At 42.4% G+C, this 19,725-nt stretch overlaps 1 protein-coding gene across 1 annotated transcript in view; it reads right to left on the bottom strand.

The window, feature by feature from the left end:
• slc25a46 (solute carrier family 25 member 46) overlaps positions 1-16,303 on the bottom strand; it is a 58,962-nt gene extending 42,659 nt beyond the window's left edge. Inside the window, exons 1-3 of the mRNA XM_063068640.1 lie at positions 15,997-16,303; positions 1,000-1,042; positions 51-108 (exon numbers count right to left, since the gene is read on the bottom strand). Of these exons, the coding sequence (XP_062924710.1) occupies positions 51-108; positions 1,000-1,042; positions 15,997-16,246 (351 nt within the window). The 5' untranslated portion in view covers positions 16,247-16,303. The remainder of the gene's footprint in view (positions 1-50; positions 109-999; positions 1,043-15,996) is intronic.
• Between the last annotated feature and the right edge of the window lie 3,422 nt (positions 16,304-19,725).

The raw sequence follows: 19,725 nt of genomic DNA, 5'->3' as shown, positions 1-19,725 counted from the left end.
ATCAATACAGTTTTGCTAGTATGTCAAGGCAACTTTACAAAACATCATACCTGACATTGCCGCCGGAAAACAATACAGGGATGTGCCAAGACATTTTCTGTAAAGAGACTTTAAAAGATAAAAGATAATCAGACAAAAATACAAAGAACAAATTATTTCACTAAACCTACAAATTTTCCAGCCAAAAACAATTGAGAGTTTAAATCAGCCTGATTCTCATTAGAAATTATGGTGATTCCAAACTGAAGACAAGGATGTCTGCATGTGTACAGTCAAATGACAAATGTCCTGCTCCGAGTGATAGAATCGGATTGCCAAGTCTATCATTGCTGCACATTTGAACTCAGTTTCACTATGATTCTCCGGCTTGGGAGGTGGTGGAAATTGCTGTGTGGATAACTTTCAAAACAGGAGCCAAGTGCCATGGAAAAGGCAAACTCCTAAATTTTAAAAAAACTATTTAAATTGCTTTCAATTTATAATTTATTAACTTATTTAAGGTATTTGAGTTAAATCTGCAGTCTTTGCTGGGTGTCAAAGCTCGCAGGATTATATATGTGCACTGTCTCTTCAGTAGGTTTATAAGAAGCTCTGCTGCTGTTCAAACCACGCCACTCACTGGGATATTGAGAATATGGCAGACGAGAATGAACTTTGGAAGATCACCAGCAAGATTTGGCCCATCAGTAACTTAAGCCCGATTGTAGCTTTGATTTCATTCAAATGAACTAAAATAGGATGTTTTATACAATTCAAATCTAAAATGGTTTGTAATGGTTTATTCCCCTCGGCATCATGACAATTCCCAGGTTCAATGCATAGTAGCTCTTTCCAATTAGTTACAGTCTAATAAATCAGTTTTCCTTTGTTCAACTTATTTGAAAAATAATGTTCACAACAATTTCAAGCAAGTTTAGTCATTTTACATGAAGCATCATGATACTTTGCTAAGCAGTAAATCTGAAATTCCAGAAAAACTATAAAGCATAAGTATAGTACCTTGCAAGACCAATGCCAAATCCTGCAAATCTATTTAACTGATCTGAAACAAAATAAAATAAACAGTTACTATAAATGACCTTTCAAAATTCATGTTAAATACAATCACCTTTTCCACTTTCTCAGCTAGTTCTATTTCAGTATGAAATTATTATCAGTAATTTTGGACTTTATTGATCAAAAACCACAGCCGCAATTAATGCAAGCAGTTTAGAACGATTATAAGGTGTGGCTTAATTCCTTGCTTTTTGAGATCCTTCCCCTCATCTACAAGGGAAAAGTCAGCAGTGTGATGGAATAACCCCCATTTGTCCAGAAAATTGAAATTCCAACACATAAGCAGCTCAGCAGGATAAATGCTCATGATGACTATCACCCATTTATCCCTCTACCAGTGCTGCACTGTAGTTGCAGCGGACTATAATTGCAGCTGCTAAACTTTCATCACTAGCATTTCTCAAACCCTCAGAGGAACACCACCTGCATGTTTTCTCCACTTGAAAAAGAAACGTGTTGCTCCTTCATTAACGCTGGATCAGCTCCCTACTCAATAGCATGGTGCAAGCACCAAAACTGCAGAGGTTTGGAAAGAGTGGTTTAATAACACCTTCTCAAAAGTCACTGGGACTGGGACAGTGCTCATTTTCTGTAAATAATTAAACAAAAATCTCCTTTTTGAAATGTAATTATGTTAATTTTTTGCCAATACCAAAAAGAAAAAAAAAGGTAATAGCCAACAGGTCACACACAACCAGTACAGAAAAGAATGTTTTAAGTTTGAGGCCAAAAACATTTCATGAGGTTACCCAGATGCATAACCACATGAATTTCCTGTCATACATTATCTGATTTAAATAATTATGAAATATTTTGCTTTTTATTAAAAAATGCAGGTTCCACAGTACTTTGGTTCATCAAATATGAATTATTTCACAGTACAAATACTGATTCAACGTTCAACAATTTTAGCAGGGTGACAGTGGTCAAAAAACACTATGTACTCACTTTCAAAGTAAATTTATTATCCAAGTACACACACACACACACATATATATATATATATATATATATGTGTGTGTATATGTATATATCACCATATACAACCCTGAGATTCATTTTCTTCACCTTCACCCTTGATACAATTAAACCTCTCGATTATTCACCAATTTCTGGCTTAGTATTTTACAAATCTTGACATTTGTCAGCACTGGAGGATGATGCAAGTTAGGAGGACAAAGTGGCACAGCTGCAGCCTTGCAGTACGAGTGCCAAGCTCAATCCTGACCTCCAGTGCTGTCTGTATGGAATCTGCACATTCTCCATGTTCCCTATTCCCCAGCTACTCTATTTTCCAAGTCACAAAACAAGTTAACTGCCAAGTTAATTGGATAGTGTCAACTATTTCTGGTGTAGGTGGTTGGAGAATTGGGGTGGCACCAGAAAGAAAAGACCCTAGGAAAAATCAAAAGTTCAAAGCATTTGCAGAGTAAAAAAGAAATGCAATAGAATTTACAAAAAATTATACATGAACAAAGGCTGACAAGCAACCATTATGCAAATAAACAAAATAAATACTGTCAAAGTCAAGGTAAAGTTATCAAAGCAAATACATGTCACCATATACCACCCTGAGATTCATTTTCTTGCAGACATTAAGAAGAAAATAAAGAAATACAGTAGAATTGATGAAAATTGCACGTAACAAAGACTGACAGACATCCAATATGCAAAAGAGAATGAATTGTGCAAATAATAAATAAAAAAAGTAAAGTTGTAGAGTCCTTGAAAGTGAGTCTGTAGCAGGGGTTCCCAACCAGAGGTTCGCAGACTCTTACTTAATGGTATTGAATCATGGCATAAAACAGTTTGAGAACTCCTGGAATATAGGCTGTAGAGTTAGTTCAGCGTTGAGGTGAGTGAAGTTATCCATCCTGGTTCAGGAGCCTGATGGTTGTAACTGTTCCTGAACTTGGTAGTGTGGGCCCTCAAGGCTCCTCTACCACCTGCCCAATGGTAGCAGTGAGAAGGGAATTGGCCTGAATGATGGGGGCCCTGGAACTGACAAATTGACAGGGAAATTAGGTTAATGGGAATGATATAGGTCAGCAAAATAGAGTGCATGGCTGTAGAATAAAGAACTTGAAGAGCAATGATTGTATATTTTTCAGGTCAGGTGACAACATAACTTTTTCTGAACTCTTTAGCATGTGGAGTCTGGAGGTCTGTAGTGTCTGAATGTCTGTCAGTGATCTGATAGCTGGATTCTTTCAAAATTTGGGTTTATCGCTCATCTGTAAACATCAATGTACTGTGAAAACCCAAGGAATGTTGTGTGTCATGGACATTGTGAGATTAAGGAATGAGATAAAAAGGAGTGATCATTGAAATGTCTAATTATTTATAGACTGTATTGATGGACACAATGTGTTGTTTGAATGAAACAAATCAGATTGTGTTAACGGACAAGAACAAAGGATTTGTGTGTCGCTTGATAACTGCACTTGCAAAATTCATATTTAAGAAAGTGCCTTACCAGGGTTTATTGGAATTTCACCTGGACCAGAATCACACTCAGTGCCTGGAGACAAGGGACGGTTTCAAGAGTTGGAATCATAGTTCCGCTGACAACAACTGAGTGGTGACCAGGAATTGTGAGGCCAGAAATCTTTGTGATTTGCTACATTATATTTTGTGCGGTTTATTCTCCCCATCTATGTTATAATAATAAACTAGGCTTAAGTTATTTTGCTGTGCTTGTACACTTACTACCGCATCTCCTGGAGACAGGAATAATTGGATCTGATCCTTTTATCTTATGAAAAAATATGATTAAAAGATCATTCATGCTTGAAGCTGTGAGCTGCTAAGTAAACATTATAGACATCGTAAAATAAATAGTTTTTTTCCAGTATACAAAACAAATAGACAATAAGGAGGTGGACTACTCTTTTTGGAGAATTTCCTACAGAAGACACCTTTCTACCCATTGTATCTAAACCAGCTGATAAAAAGCTAATTTCGCCAACCAGCACCTAGCATATAACCCTGTAGATACATATACATATTTAACTAGTTTGAAAAGCAGCGAGATGTCAGGTAAATACCAACTACATCTTCCCAGCATACAAGAAAAATACACATTTCTATCATTACTTCAGACAGCAAGGAGTTTCAGGAGTTATAATAATCAATTTCAAGAGTTATCGAATCCGAGTGTCCTTACGGGAATAAAAAGTCTCTTCGCTCCTTTAATTCTTCTACCAATTGCTGTTAATCTATGTCTGTGTCTTTGTCTTTGCTGTTAATCTATGTCTTTGGACTTGGTTTATACCAACACAACACAGGCATACAAAGCAGCCCTCCGCCCCCATCTTGGCCACTCTGACCACATATCTGTCATGCTAACACCAGCATATAAACCACTGCTTAAACGTGTGAGAGCAGAGAAAAGAGAGATAAGGCTCTGGCCAAAAGGAGCAGCCTCAGCACTACAAGACTGATTTTTTGCACACAGACTGGGACATATTCAAAACAGCAGCCTCCTATGATGACCATACAGACATTGAGGAGTATGCGGAGGCAGTAATCAGCTACATAGCCAAATGCACAAAGGATGTCACTGTGATGAAAACCTTCACCGCACGTGGTTGTAAAAAGCCATGGATGACAACAGAGGTGCGTTCACTACTGAAGGCCCGTGACACAGCCTACAGATCGGGGGACAGGAGTGCTTTGCTCAGCCAGGTCTGCACTTTCACTAGGGATCAGGAAAGCGAAAAGGGCCTACGCAGGCAAAATACATGGACACTTCTGTGACACAAGTGACACCAGACAGATGTGGCAGGGAATTAAAGCTCTGACAGACTACAAGATCAGGCAGAAAACTGATGACAGCGACGCCTCTCTACCAGACAGGCTTAAAAATTTCTTCCCTGTTTCGAAGCATCAAACACGACAGCAAGGGGGAGAGCCAGTCCCTTTTTACTATCTGACCAGCCGACTCCATTCATTGATCCAAAGCAAACACGGAGGACCCTTGCCAGGGTCAACCCACGAAAAGCGGGAGGTCCCGACAACATCCTTGGACGTGTGCTCAAGGAATGTGCTGATGTATTAGCAGATGTCCTGACAGACATTTTCAACATCTCCCTTAGTCAAGCTATTGTCCCCAGATGCTTCAAAACCTCCACAATCATCCCTGTAGCAAAGAAATCAGTTGTAGCCTGTCTGAATGATTACCGTCCCGTTGCCCTGACCCCCATAGTGATGAAATGTTTTGAACAGCTTGTCAAGCCTCATATCACAGCCAGCCTCCCCTCATCACTGGATCCTCTGCAGTTTGCTTATCGTCCAAATCGCTCTACAGAGGACGCAATATCCACCACACTGCACACAGTTCTCTCTCACTTGGACAACAAAGACACTTATGCCAGAATCCTGTACATTGATTTCAGCTCAGCGTTCAATACCATCATCCTGCAGAGACTAGTGGAGAAACTGTCGCTGCTTGGCCTTAGCACTGCCATGTGTCGCTGGATTCTGGATTTCTTGACAGAGAGACCACAGTCAGTCCATGTTGGCAGGAACATCTCTGATTCCATCACACTGAGCACTGGATCCCCACAAGGCTGTGTGCTTAGCCCACTGCTGTTTACACTGCTAACACATGACTGTGCAGCCAGATTCAAGGAGAACCTGATCATTAAATTTGCAGATGATATCACAGTGGTGGGGCTCATCAGCGAAAATGAAACTATGTACAGGGAGGAGGTCAAACACCTAGAGAGCTGGAGCAGGGATAACAACTTGATGCTTAATGTCACCAAAACCAAGGAGATGATCGTCGATTTCAGACAGTCTCAGCCTGAGCACACATCCCTCAGCATCAGCGGCTCCACAGTGGAGAGAGTGGAAAACATCAAGTTCCTTGGGGTGCAGATCTCGGACAATCTCACCTGGTCCAGGAACACCACTAGGATTGTGAAACGGGCCCAGCAGAGATTGCACTTTCTGGGGAAGCTTAAACAAGCATCACTCTCCACTAACATCTTAACTACATTCTACAGAGGCGTGGCTGAGAGTGTGCTGACCTTTTGCATCACAACCTGGTACTCCAGCTGCAGTGCTGTCGTCAAAAAAGCCTTGCAGAGGGTGGTTAGGGGAGCAGAGAAGGTTATTGGGGTCTCCCTACCTTCTGTTCAAGACCTCTTTCAGAGTCGATGCCTCCAGAAGACATGGTACATCATTAAAGACCCCTCACACCCTCTCCATGAACTGTCTGTTCTTCTGTCATCAGGCAAACGTTACAGGAGCATCAAAACTAAAACCACAAGGCTACTAAACAGCTTCCTCCCACAGGCAGTCAGACTGCTAAATAGCTGCTCTACCTGACTCTGCTTTGAACACTTTTAACTTGCACTGGACACTTATAACTTGATTTTAACTGACATGTGGCTGTTGTGTTTTTACTATTTATTGTTATGTTTATTATTTAGTGTTGCGTTTGTTATGTTATGATTGCACTGCTCCTGGGAAACGCTGTCCCATTCTGCCCTGCAGAGCTGATGTACGGTTAGAATGACAATAAAGTTTTTTGAATCTTTAATGTTGATCTATCTACTAAGCGAAATAGGTTCTTTATATTCATGATAGCTAGGCTTTTCTTATTTTTATACACCTCCATAGTAATCCTGGCCCATACAATCCAATAAGAGGGTTCAATCCATAATCACCAGCATAGATTTTGATAAGCATTTCTTACATGTGCATGAATCATGAAGCATAGTCATTAACTTATCCAAATGCATCCACTAATAGTGACAAACATATTAATAATCACATAGTCACCCACTGAACTTTCCTATGACTGGCTGGCTTTTCCTGAGACTTGACCCACTAACAGTTCCTAGAACTGCCCTCTACAAATGTCAACTTTTCAACGTTAATGACCTAATAACTCTTGATACACAACTGTCATCTTGTTGCAGATGATATTTCCTTAGTGGTTAAAATCTTTTCAAGTGAATAGCTGAACTAACTAAGAACTATCAGAGCTCAATTCCCATTGCGCAGAAGAACAAAATCAAAAAAAAATTCAATATAGGAATTACCAAGAAATCAAACAAGCAAACATAAAAGCTTAAATACAGCACATTCTATGCAATCCCTTTGAAACACGGTCTGAGTAACAGCCAACAATTTTCATTTTACCTTTTTTTTCTTTTCCATCACAATATTGTCCTCAACTATTTCTTAACTTCAAAATGTCCAGTTTCCTTTTATTTCCACCACTGGCTTTAACAATTCTATGTCTTAAAAGTTGGAATCCAATTAAATGCTTTCACGTCCTTCTGCAGGGTCGAATTCTAACTGCTAATTCCTCTATTATCTCCATTGCCCATTCAGTGAGATTTTATTTCCTCCTCTGTTTTACCTGTATTATAGTCGGTAGTCTTTCTAAAAAAAACTGCCTGTTAAAATCTAGTACTTTTTTTCCACCCTCACCATTCACTACATTGAAATCGAGACTCCTAGCAAGAATTGTCTTCATTAATCACATTAAACTATTATTTTTAAATCCACAGTTAAATATCATTTGAAGCTTTGTAATTCTTTTAGATTTTTTTAATATAGCAGACCAGCTTCTCTTTGGGTTCGTAATTCACAAGATCATATATGGAATCCTATAGAACAGAAGCAGGCCAGTCAGATCCTAGTCTACTTGCGTTTCCATTTATTCTGCCCTTCCCATCAGCTCCCTGAGAATCTATCACTCACCTTCCCACTATTTAGAGTGGCCAATTACCCTAGCAACCAGTACATGTAGTAGAGAGAGAAACCAGATGCACTCCCCCCCGCCCCCCCCCCACCCCAGTTCCTCTCCTTTACACCAGGGCTGAATAGGACATAGAGCAGGGGAAGAAAAGATCAAAGCAAGTAAGTATTCAAATTATTTTAGTAAAAAATAGTTGAAGGACTAGCTAGTCTGTACAGAACTACAACCCAGCATGGTGTCCAATGTGGGGAAGGCTAATCTCCTAATCAGTTGCTGATATGACTTCCAGGATCACTGACATTCTACTGCGGAGCGCTTTGATCTGGTCTCAGACTCCTGCTCAGACTCTTCATTCATTACCCCTGACCTCTGACCCCCCCGACCTATGAACTTTAAAAAAAACAACAAAGTCTGAGCAATTACATCAATGGACACAATCTTGTTAGGAACTTAGACCATTGACAACAATCACAAGATGCATCATTGCCTGCTTCAGAATGACAGCAATAGACCAGTCAAGTGGGCACAAAAACAGCACACGGAATTAACTTGCTCAGTTAATGCATGTGGGGAGGGTAATGCAGACAAAATTATACAAGACCATAAGACATAGGAGTAGAATTAGGCCATTTAGCCCTTCAAGTCTGCTCTGCAATTCCAAGATGGCTGGTTTATTATCCCACTCAATCTCCATTCTCCTGCCTTCTCCTTGTAACCTGTAATGCCCTTACTAATCAAGAACCTATCAACTCCCTCTTTAAATATACTCAGTGACTTGGTCTCTAACAGCTGTCTGTGGTAATGAATTCCAAAGATTCACCAATCTCTGGCTAAAGAAATTCTTCCTCATCTCTGTTCTAAATGGAGGTCCCTCTACTCTAAGACTATGCCCTCTGGTCCTAGTCTCTCTCCACATCGACTATCTAGGTTTATCAATACTTGATAAGTTTCAATGAGATTCTTGTTCTTCTAAACTCCAGCTAGTACAGGCCCAGAGCTATCAAATGCTCCTCATAAAGTACATTAATGCTTACATTCCCAGAATCATTCATGAATCCCCTCTCCAATGCCAGCATTTTTTTCCTCGATAAAGGGCCCAGAACTGCTCACAATACTCCAAGTACTGTCTGATCAATCCCATAAAAAGCCTCACCATTGCATCCTTGCTCTTTTATTCTAGTCCTCTCAAAATTAATGCTAACATTGAATTTGCCTTCCTTACTACTGACACAACTTGCAAGTTAACCTTTAGGGAATCCTGTACAAGGACTCCCATGTCTCATTGTACCTCTGTTTTTTTAAAATTTACTTCCCATTTAGAAAATAGCTTACACCTTTATTCCTCTATCAAAGTACATGACCATACACTTCCCCATACTATATTCCATCTGCCACTTCTTTGCCCATTCTCCTAATCTGTCTAACTCCTGCAGACTCCCTGCTTCTTCTACACAACTTGCCCTTCTACCTACTTTCATATCGTTTGCAAACTTGGCCACAAAGCCATCAATTCCTTCATCCAAATCATTGACCTATCATGTGAAAAGAAGCAGTCCCAACACTGACACCTACTAAACACCACTAGTCACCGGCAGCCAACAAGAAAAAGCCCCCTTTATTCCCACTCTGGCTTCTGCCAATCAGCTAATCTTCTATCCATGCTAGTAAGTTTCCTGTAATACCACAGGCTCTTATCTTGTTAAGCAGCCTCATGCGTGGCACTTTATTAAAGGCCTTGTGAAAATCAAAGTAAACAACATCCACTGACACTCTCTAGTCTATCCTACCTGTTATTTCCTCAAAAAACTCCAACAGTTTTGTCAGGCAAGATTTTCCCTTAATGAAACTATGGTGACTTTGGCCTATTTTATTATTTCCCCCCAAGTACCCTGAATAATGGAATCCAACATCTTCCCAATCACTGAAGTCAGCCTAACTGGCCTATAATTTCCTTTAGTCTGCAGACTCAGTGCCAGCGACTCAATTGCTGTGGCTTCCCCGGTAGGTTGTCTCTTCCAACAGTATCTAAATCTAAAACATTAGTTATTATTGAAGGGAATGGCCACAGGGGTACACTGCACGGGCTGCCTATTCCCTTTCTCTTTCCTGACAGTTACCAAGGTATCTGCCTCCTGCAACTTATGGTGCCTACCTCCTTGTAGCTCTTATCTATCACCTCCTCATTCTCTTGAATTAGCCGAAGGTCTTCCAGCTGCAGCTCTGGTTTCTTAACATGGTCTCCAAGGAGCTGCAGCTAGATGCACTTTGTGCAGATGTAGTAATCGGGGAGACTAGAGGTCTCCTACCATTAACACTGCACTATGTACTAATAGGAAAACTTACTAGAAACTTACTTAGAGCCTCTGCCTGATCTCGCCTAAACCTATTGAGCCAAAGACTGACCACTCTAACCTTGGCCCACTCCAACAATGGCCGCTCCCACACTGGCTCCTCTACTTACAACTTGCTTCTTTTTATTGATTCAAATAAAACTCACTCCTAATGACAAGACTTTTTTTTCCTGTTGGCTCCTGCTCTCTCTCTTACTGCTCCGAGTACAGCTCACTCCAGACAAGACTTATTCATTGTGCTACAGGAAGGATGTGATCAAAGAAAAGTTCTAACACAGATCGACTCCATCCAATAATACCAAGTATTTACAATTTTGCCAAGAAGGTCTGGAAATAGATAAAGTAGTTTTCATCCTCAACAGCAGTGTAACACAGGATTCTGTGCCATACAGGTCCTCTCTGTGTGGTGTGTGGTGAAAATGGCACAACAGCGCCTCTTTCACCTCAGACAGTTGAGGAACTTTGGTATGGGCCCCCAAATCTTGAGAACTTTCTACAGGGGCACAATTGCGAGCATCCTGACTGGCTGCATTACTGCCTGGTATGGGAACTGTACCTCCCTTAATAGCAGGACTCTGCAGAGAGTGGTGCCGACAGCCCAGTAGTTGTGAACTTCCCATGATTCAGGACATTTACAAAGACAGGTGTGTAAAAAGGGTCCGCAGGATCATTGGGGACCAGAATCACCCCCAACTACAATCTATTTCAGCTGCTACCATCCAGGAAACAGTAACACAGCATAAAAGCCAGGACCAGCAGGCTCCAGGACAGCTTCTTCCACCAGGCCATCAGACTGATTAACTCACGCTGATTTGAGTGCATTCTATGTTACATTGACTGTTCTATTTATTATAAATCACTATGACTGAACATTGCACATTTAGACGGGAGACGTAACATAAAGATTTTTACTCATGTATGTCAAGGATGTAATAAAGTCAATTCAATTCATTTCAACTCTGGGGCACAAACACTAATAGCAACTGGTGCCAGAAGATTGCTGGAAGTCTAGTGAAACTTGCTGACATCCCATTTGAAGCAGTTGGCCCCTATGTAAGGTAGAAAGAGAACTGAACCAGTAAGACTAACATCAGTCGTGGAAACCTCCAAGAGGACCACAGCCTTGTTGTGGATTGGAGGCTTGCGTGCCTCAATGACCTGGAGAGCTACATTGGCTGCAATCAGCGCTTTATGCTTTGTTCTTGGTAGGGTGACCCATGCCAGACAGGTAAAAGGGTAGAGGCCAGACTAAAGAGTGTCAACTGGTCCTCCAGGTTCGGTGGGCGGTTCAGCTCAGGGCTAACAACCTTGACTGGTAAAATAAGATTGTTACAGACACAGCAAAGACGAATCCTTCTACATCTGAGTGCAACGGTATTTCTGAGTCTCCACCTGGGACTTGAATGAATGACAGTAGTGAAAATTGACAGGAAGCTACTGACATGATGAAGGAGGCCTTGAACACCACCAGAGATGGAGGACGTTCATTGCTGCCCTAAATATCAGTGGTGTAACAGGCAGCAACACAGTAGTGGGAAAGAGCAGCAATCTTTTATTAAAGTAGTAGTAATAGGGCACTTAGAAAATACTAATAATAATTGAGAGTGAAATATCTATATACTACTAAAACTCTCATGCTCTGTCTGTCTGTTCTGACCTCCAATTAGCACAAATGGTGCATTACAGCGGCACTTTTTTTTTGGCTAAATCGAATTAAAATGTGCTAACTTACAGAATGCAGGCAAAGTTCAGGGTTATATATTTGTATAAAATTGCTCATTCGCCAAGAATCAACAAGCTGCCTTTCACCCGAGACCCAATCGGCCATCATGGAAATTGGGACGCCACAGCCCGATGCATGCGCACGGCCAGCCTCAGCCGCGCCTCACGATGCTCACAGAGCCGCTTCAACCTTCCATGAAGACTGCGGCGCCACAGCCCGACGCATGTGCACGGCCAGTCTCAGCAGCTTGGAGGCTCTGGTGTTACTGCTTCCTATCTTCTATCAAGCATTAGGGTAAAAATATATGGATAGCCTAATTATGCTGCGTGGAAAGAGAAGGGGGACATTATGATCAAGAGATGACGCCAAACGTCGTCGGGAAGCGGCAAGGAGAGGGAGAGAACAACAATCGGATGAGGCCAGGGCCGCACGACTCCAGGATCAAAGAGTCAGGACAAAAAAGATGAGAGAAGACAAGACAGAGGAGGACAGGCATGCACGTCTCCAAAATGACAATAGGCACAGACAGAGGAGAGAACAAGAATCCAATCAGGCCAGGGCCGCACGACTCCAAGATCAGAGAGAAAGAACAAATGGTAGAAGAGATGAAGAAACGAAGGACGTAAGGGCTGCGTGTCTCCAGAATGACAAAAACCGGCAGAGAAGGAGGAAAGAGGAAGAGACAGAGGAGAAAAGGAAAGATCAACTCGAGAATATGCGGCACAGAGTAATTATTGCGAGAGTTGCTGAAGACCACAATGGCCGCTTTCGACGACAATACCTTGACAGAAAGAGCAAGGCAAAATGCACGGCTCCCATGCCGTCACATTTCTGCTGATGTTGGTTCGATGACCAAAGTATGCCCTCACTGTCGTGCCTTTCTATTCACTGGAGAAACCACACATTTCTGCTGTATGAAGGGAAAGGTCAGGATAGGCAATTTGCAGCCTCTACCTAATGAATTTCTCAATTTGTGCAGCAATGCTGAACCTGTTGCAAATGAGTTCAGGAAGAACATCAGACAATACAGTTGCCTCTTCCAAATGACATTCTTTGGTGCCAAAGAAGTCATTCCAACTAGGAATCGATGGAATCCTTCTGTGATTATTCAAGGCCAAATCTATCATTACATCGGACATTTAATTCCAGACTCGACCCAGCAAGCCCGATTCCTTCAAATTTACTTCATGGATACTTAATGTTCATTCTGATCACATATTTGTCTTGCTATGCATCTTTCTTCTTTAATAAGCTGAGTTTTTCTTCTTTAATTTCCAAAACAAAGAGATAGCAATAGCATTCAGGAAAATCTAATGTTCATTCTGGTCACATCAGACTGCACTACCTTTCTCTCAAAGGGTGCCCCAACGGGTCACCCCGTTGTCTAGTTGTTTGATAATTCTGTTAGTTTTCAAGGTCATAAATTGCAAAATATGGAAGGGCAAACAAAATGATATTGTCTTTGTTCTTTTAAAGTGCATCCAGTAAGGTGTCACACACGAAATTATTAAATAGAATTAGAGCACACACATTTTTCAGAGTAATAAACTGGCCTGGATGGAACAAAAAAAGGCCGGAAAACTCAGCAGGTTCAGATCTGATGTAAAGGTGTAGATTCATGTTTTGGTCGAGACACAACATCAAAACTGACAGGGAACAAGAAAGCTTGCTGAGGTTTTTTTTTTGCAGTATGAGATTGTGGGTAGGGTGGTGGGATAGACATTAGGTAATAGGTGGAGCTAGATGGAGATAATGGGCAAATGGAACAAGGTTGGGAGGGAAGAGGGGATAGGAAAGGTGAAAAGCAGGGAGAAAGAAAAACTAGGTGGACAGAAGTGTGCATGATAAGAGAGCACCAGGGTTGTAAATCACCTTAAATTAGAAAACTCAATCTTCATACCATTGGTTGCATTACTCAACTGGAATTTAAGATTTGTTCTTCCAATTTGTGTTCGTCATAACCACAGTAATGGAGAAGGTCAAAGACACGTCAGTCCTTGATTATCTGAAGGATAATTAAAATGACATATATACAGAAGCTCAAGATCACTTGCAAACAGAATACAGGTGCTCTGCAAAACAGTGGCCTAGTCTATGCTTGGCCTGGATGGATGATTGGTTAACCGGCAGAGAGCAGGAATAACTGGTCATTTTGGGGTCGTAGGCTGTGATTAGTTGGATGACACAGAGTCCCACCGTTTTGCAGAGCACCTGTACTCTGTCTGCAAGTGTTCTTGAGCTTCTGTATATATGTCATTTTAATTACCCTTCAGATAATCAAGGACTGACGTGTCTTTGACCTTCTCCATTACTGTGGTTATGACAAACACAAATTGGAAAAACAAATCTTAAATTCCAGTTGAGTAACTTGCAACCAATGGTATGAAGATTGAGTTTTCTAATTTAAGGTGATTTACAACCCTGGTGCTCTCTTATCATGCACACTTCTGTCCACCTAGTTTTGCTTTCTTCCTGTTTTTCACCTTTCCTATCCCCTCTTTTCACATATAATTGATGAATTAAGTTCGCTGATGGTATTAAGTTACATGATTATGGGGTAGTGAGGACAATAAAAGATTCACAGGAACATGGACAGTTTAAGTGAATGTGAAAGATGTGGTTTATGGCTCATCCACTTTGAAGAATAATTACAAAAGGTGGCATGTTTATTAATTAAAACATCAATGGAGAAGAATAAATACTTCACATTTCAGGCTGGGATCCTTCAACAGGACCTAATGAAAGGCCTCAGCCTGAAACATCAACATTCCACACCACAAATGATGCCTGACCTGCTGAGTTCCTCCAGCAGTTTGCGTGTGTTGCTCAAGATTTCCAGCATCTACAGAACCTCGTGTTTATGAAAATTGAAAGGTATTGAAATTCAGAAACACTGGGAACCCTTGTACATAAAGGGTTATTGACTTGGGCCTCTGGAGCCAATTGGAAAGAGCCACCCCACCATCAGGCTCTTGAACTGGAGGGAATAACTTCACTTGCCCCCATCACGAAACTGTTCCCACAACCTATGGAATCACTTTCAAGGATTCTTCATCACAGGTTCTTGATATTTACTACTTACTTATTTATTTTTGTATTTACACAGTCTGTCCTCTTTTGCACATTGGTTGAGGTGGTCATTGATTCTATTGTGCTTCTTGTATTTACTGTAAATGTCCACAAGAAAATGAATCACAGGGTTGTTTATGGTGACATACATGTACTTTGATAATAAATTTACTACAAATTCCAAATACTCAACTCTCCAGGTGAAGAAGTTTCTTCTCATCTGAGCCCTGAATGACAGGGCCCTTATTTTACACTGGCTCCTAACACTGCAGTAGAAGTAACAACATTCCAATATTTTGTTTCCTAAAGCCAGTAAGAATTTTGTATGCTTTAATGAGATAATCTCATAGTCTTCTGTCTGCTTAAGCATTCCTAAAATGACAAATCCTTCAACCCAGGAATCAAACTGCTGAACCTTTATTGCAGTCTTTTTCTAGAACAGGTTTGAGGGCTGGAAGTACTATGCAAAGCAGAATGCAATGTCATTGCAGGAAATACTCCTGCTTTTCAAAACAAAAGTGAAAGAGGGCTGCATGATCAACCATGTCAATAACTGTACACAGTGAAAACATGCCGAGGAATGCTACACGCTAAATTGGAAAATTTTTATATTGACGAGGGCCTTTTCAGTGAGGTCACAGATGGTGAAATCTGCCTGGTTCGATGACAATCAAAATTATTGGAGGATGCCAAAAATTTCTAAAATGTTATTGCAAGTGTAGGAAAAGCGAAATGACTTTAGTCCTGGTGTGCCTAATAACAAATCATTAAAAGTAGCATTAAATGGTAACCAACAGGGTTGCCTCTAAAACAAATAGGAATCTGTTTTGGGTTAACAAATTTGCTGTTGAGGAGCCCAGTTTAGACTCTAGAAGTCACTGGGAAGTAAGACAATTAGCTAGATGCCAGTAGATCCAGACTCCGGTCCAGTTCCCCTCTGCCAAAGACGGAACTGACAGCCAGCCAGCCTCAGGGGCATGAGCCGAACTGCGCGATCGGCAGATAGATCCGGCTACACAGACTCGGCCCACGCTGCCTCGAAACCAAGCGGCCGGTTTACTTTTATGTTCAATACTCGCCAGAGGATCCCGCCGCGCTCTCTGGGGCAGTCGCCCCCGCAGTGCTGGCTGGCGCCGGGGTTGTCGCCGCCGCCGCTGCTCTCTCTCCCCAAGGCCCAGCCGCTGGTGCCCGGAACCTGTTCTCCATCGGCCAAGCGTCACTGGTGTCCCAAGACCTTAACGAGCTCGCGTATCCTCCCACCGCCGGCACATCCTCACAACCTCGGCCGCTCAGTCCCTCCTTAAAATCTTGCGGCCGCCGCGGATACATCGAAACGGAGAGGAAGAAAGGCGAGCGTCGGCGGACGGATGAGCTACGCCCCCAGTAACAGGAAATTACCTCAACCGGAAACAAGCCGGGAATTCTGGAGAATGTTGTCCATCCGCTGGAGCTGCAAGTGGGAAAGCTCTACCCATCCAAGCTGTAGGAACAGGATGGCTCAAAATTATAATAATATTCGATGCACATATGTTTACTGATAATTGCTTTGTAAATTGGGTGCTTACCACTATATTGTGCCGTTGATCAGGTGTACATGGATCTTTGATAAGGTTCTTCATTGGATACTGGTCCAAAAGGCTGGAACTCATTGGTTCAAGAGCAGGTTTTTGTTGGGTTTGTGGAACAATCTATGTTCCGTGCCTATTCTGGTATCTGTCCCCCACTTTTCCTTCACTACATCGACGACTGCATTGGCGCTGCTTCCTGCACGCATGCAGAACTCGTTGACTTTATTAACTTTGCCTCCAACTTTCACCCTGCCCTCAAGTTTACCTGGTCCATTTCCGACACCTCCCTCCCCTTTCTAGATCTTTCTGTCTCTGTCTCTGGAGACAGCTTATCCACTGATGTCTATTATAAGCCCACTGACTCTCACAGCTATCTGGACTATTCCTCTTCTCACCCTGTCTCTTGCAAAAACGCCATCCCCTTCTCGCAATTCCTCCGTCTCCGCCGCATCTGCTCTCAGGATGAGGCTTTTCATTCTAGGACAAGGGAGATGTCTTCCTTTTTTAAAGAAAGGGGCTTCCCTTCTTCCACTATCAACTCTGCTCTTAAACGCATCTCCTCCATTTCACGTACATCTGCTCTCACTCCATCCTCCCACCACCCCACTAGGAATAGGGTTCCCCTGGTCCTCACCTACCACCCCACCAGCCTCCGGGTCCAACATATTATTCTCCGTAACTTCCGCCACCTCCAACGGGATCCCACCACTAAGCACATCTTTCCCTCCCCCCCCCCGCATTCTGTAGGGATTGCTCCCTACACAACTCCCTTGTCCATTCGTCCCCCCCATCCCTCCCCACTGATCTCCCTCCTGGCACTTATCCGTGTAAGCGGAACAAGTGCTACACATGCCCTTACACTTCCTCCCTTACCACCATTCAGGGCCCCAAACAGTCCTTCCAGGTGAGGCATCACTTCACCTGTGAGTTGACTGGGGTGATATACTGCGTCTGGTGCTCCCGATGTGGCCTTTTATATATTGGCGAGACCCGACGCAGACTGGGAGACCGCTTTGCTGAACATCTACGCTCTGTCCGCCAGAGAAAGCAGGATCTCCCAGTGGCCACACATTTTAATTCCACATCCCATTCCCATTCTGACATGTCTATCCACGGCCTCCTCTACTGTAAAGATGAAGCCACACTCAGGTTGGAGGAACAACACATATTCTGTCTGGGTAGCCTCCAACCTGATGGCATGAACATCGACTTCTCTAACTTCCGCTAAGGCCCCACCTCCCCCTCGTACCCCATCTGTTACTCATTTTTATGCACACATTCTTTCTCTCACTCTCCTTTTTCTCCCTCTGTCCCTCTGAATATACCTCTTGCCTATCCTCTGGGTCACCCCCCCCCCCGTCTTTCTTCCCGGACCTCCTGTCCCATGATCCTCTCGTATCCCCTTTTGCCTATCACCTGTCCAGCTCTCGGCTCTATCCCTCCCCCTCCTGTCTTCTCCTATCATTTTGGATCTCCCCCTCCCCCTCCAACTTTCAAATCCCTTACTCACTCTTCCTTCAGTTAGTCCTGACGAAGGGTCTCGGCCTGAAATGTCGACTGCACCTCTTCCTACAGATGCTGCTTGGCCTGCTGCGTTCACCAGCAACTTTGATGTATGTTGCTTGAATTTCCAGCATCTGCAGAATTCCTGTTGTTTGTGAATAGGATTCAAGATCGGTTTGAATCAGGGTGAGGGTGATGGTGGATAATTGTTTTTATGATTGATAGACTGTGATCAATGGTGTGCTACAGGGATTGGTACTGTAACCCCATGCTGTTTGACATATAGGATATGTCAAAAGTTCAAACTAAATTTATTTAAATAAATATTATTAAGTATATATATATATGTCGTCATGTGCTACCCTGAGATTCTTTTTTGCGGGGATTCATAGTAAATACAAAGAAACACAGTAGAATCAATGAAAGATCACACACCGGATGGACAAACAACCAATGTGCAAAATACAACAAACTGTGCAAATACAAAAAGAAAAAAACTGAATAATATAATAATAATAAATAAATAGAGAGCATGAAATGAAGAGTCCTTGAAAGTGAGTCTAGGGGTTGTTGGAACAGTGTTGGGGTAGGTGAAGTTGAGTGGAGTTATCCCCTCCAATTTCAAGAGCCTAATGGTTAAGGGTCAATAACTATTAATGAACATGGTGGTGTGGATTCTGAGGTTCCTGTACCTCTTCCTGAGGGCACCAGTGAGAAGAGAGCATGGCCTAGATGGTGGGGTCCTTCCCTGCGACAGCACTCCTTGTAGATGCACTTGATGGTGGGGAGTGCTTTACCTGTGGTAGACTACTTTTGTAGGCTTTTCCATTCAGGGCAATTAGTGTTTCCATACCAGGCTGTGATGCAACTAGTAAGTATACGCTCCACTGCACAACTATAGAAGTTTGTCAAAGTTTTGGGTGACATGCTAAATTTTCATGAACCTGAGGAATTTAAAGTTGCTGACTTTATCTACCTCTGATCCCTTGATGAGGACTGGCTCATGGACCGCCAATTCCCTCCTCTGCTCTTTGGTCCTGCTGACATTGAGTGAGAGGTTGTTGTGGCACCATTCAGCCAGATTTTCAATCTCCCTCCTATATACTGATTTATCACCATCTTTGATTCAGCCAAAAACAGTGGTATCATTAGAAAAGTTAAATATGGCATTGGAGCAGTGCTCAGCCACACAGTCATAAGTGTAAAGAGGGTAGAGCAAGTGGCTAAGCACACAGCCTTGTGCACCTCCGCTGATGGTGATTGTGGAGGAGATGTTGTCAATTCAAACTGACTGGGTTTGCAAGTGAGGGAATCAAGAGCCTAGTTACACAAAGGAGTGTTGTGGCTTATGTCTTGGAACCTATTGATTAGTTTTGAGGGGATGATAGTATTGAATGCAGAGTTGTAGTCAATGACGAGCTTCCTGATGTATCCATCAGATGTTACAGGGTGGAGTGAAGAGCCAATGAAATGGCATCTACTGTTGACCTGTTGTGACAATATGCAAATCGGCATGGATCCAAGTTGATTCTAAGGCACGAGTTTCATCACCAACCTCTCAAATGACTTCCCTACAGTAGATGTCAGTGTGACTGGATGATAGTCATTGAGACAGATTACCACGTTCTTCATGAGCATCGGTATAATTGAAGACTGCATGAAGCAGCTGGGTACATACCTCAGATTGCAGAATCGAGAGGGTAAAGATATCAGTGAACCCTCCAGCTGGTTGATCAG

Source organism: Mobula hypostoma, chromosome 16 (genome assembly GCF_963921235.1).
Source record: "Mobula hypostoma chromosome 16, sMobHyp1.1, whole genome shotgun sequence".
Classification (NCBI taxonomy): Eukaryota; Metazoa; Chordata; class Chondrichthyes; order Myliobatiformes; family Myliobatidae; genus Mobula; species Mobula hypostoma.
Note: the sequence above shows the minus strand (reverse complement) of the source record. Positions and strands in the feature narration are given on the sequence as shown.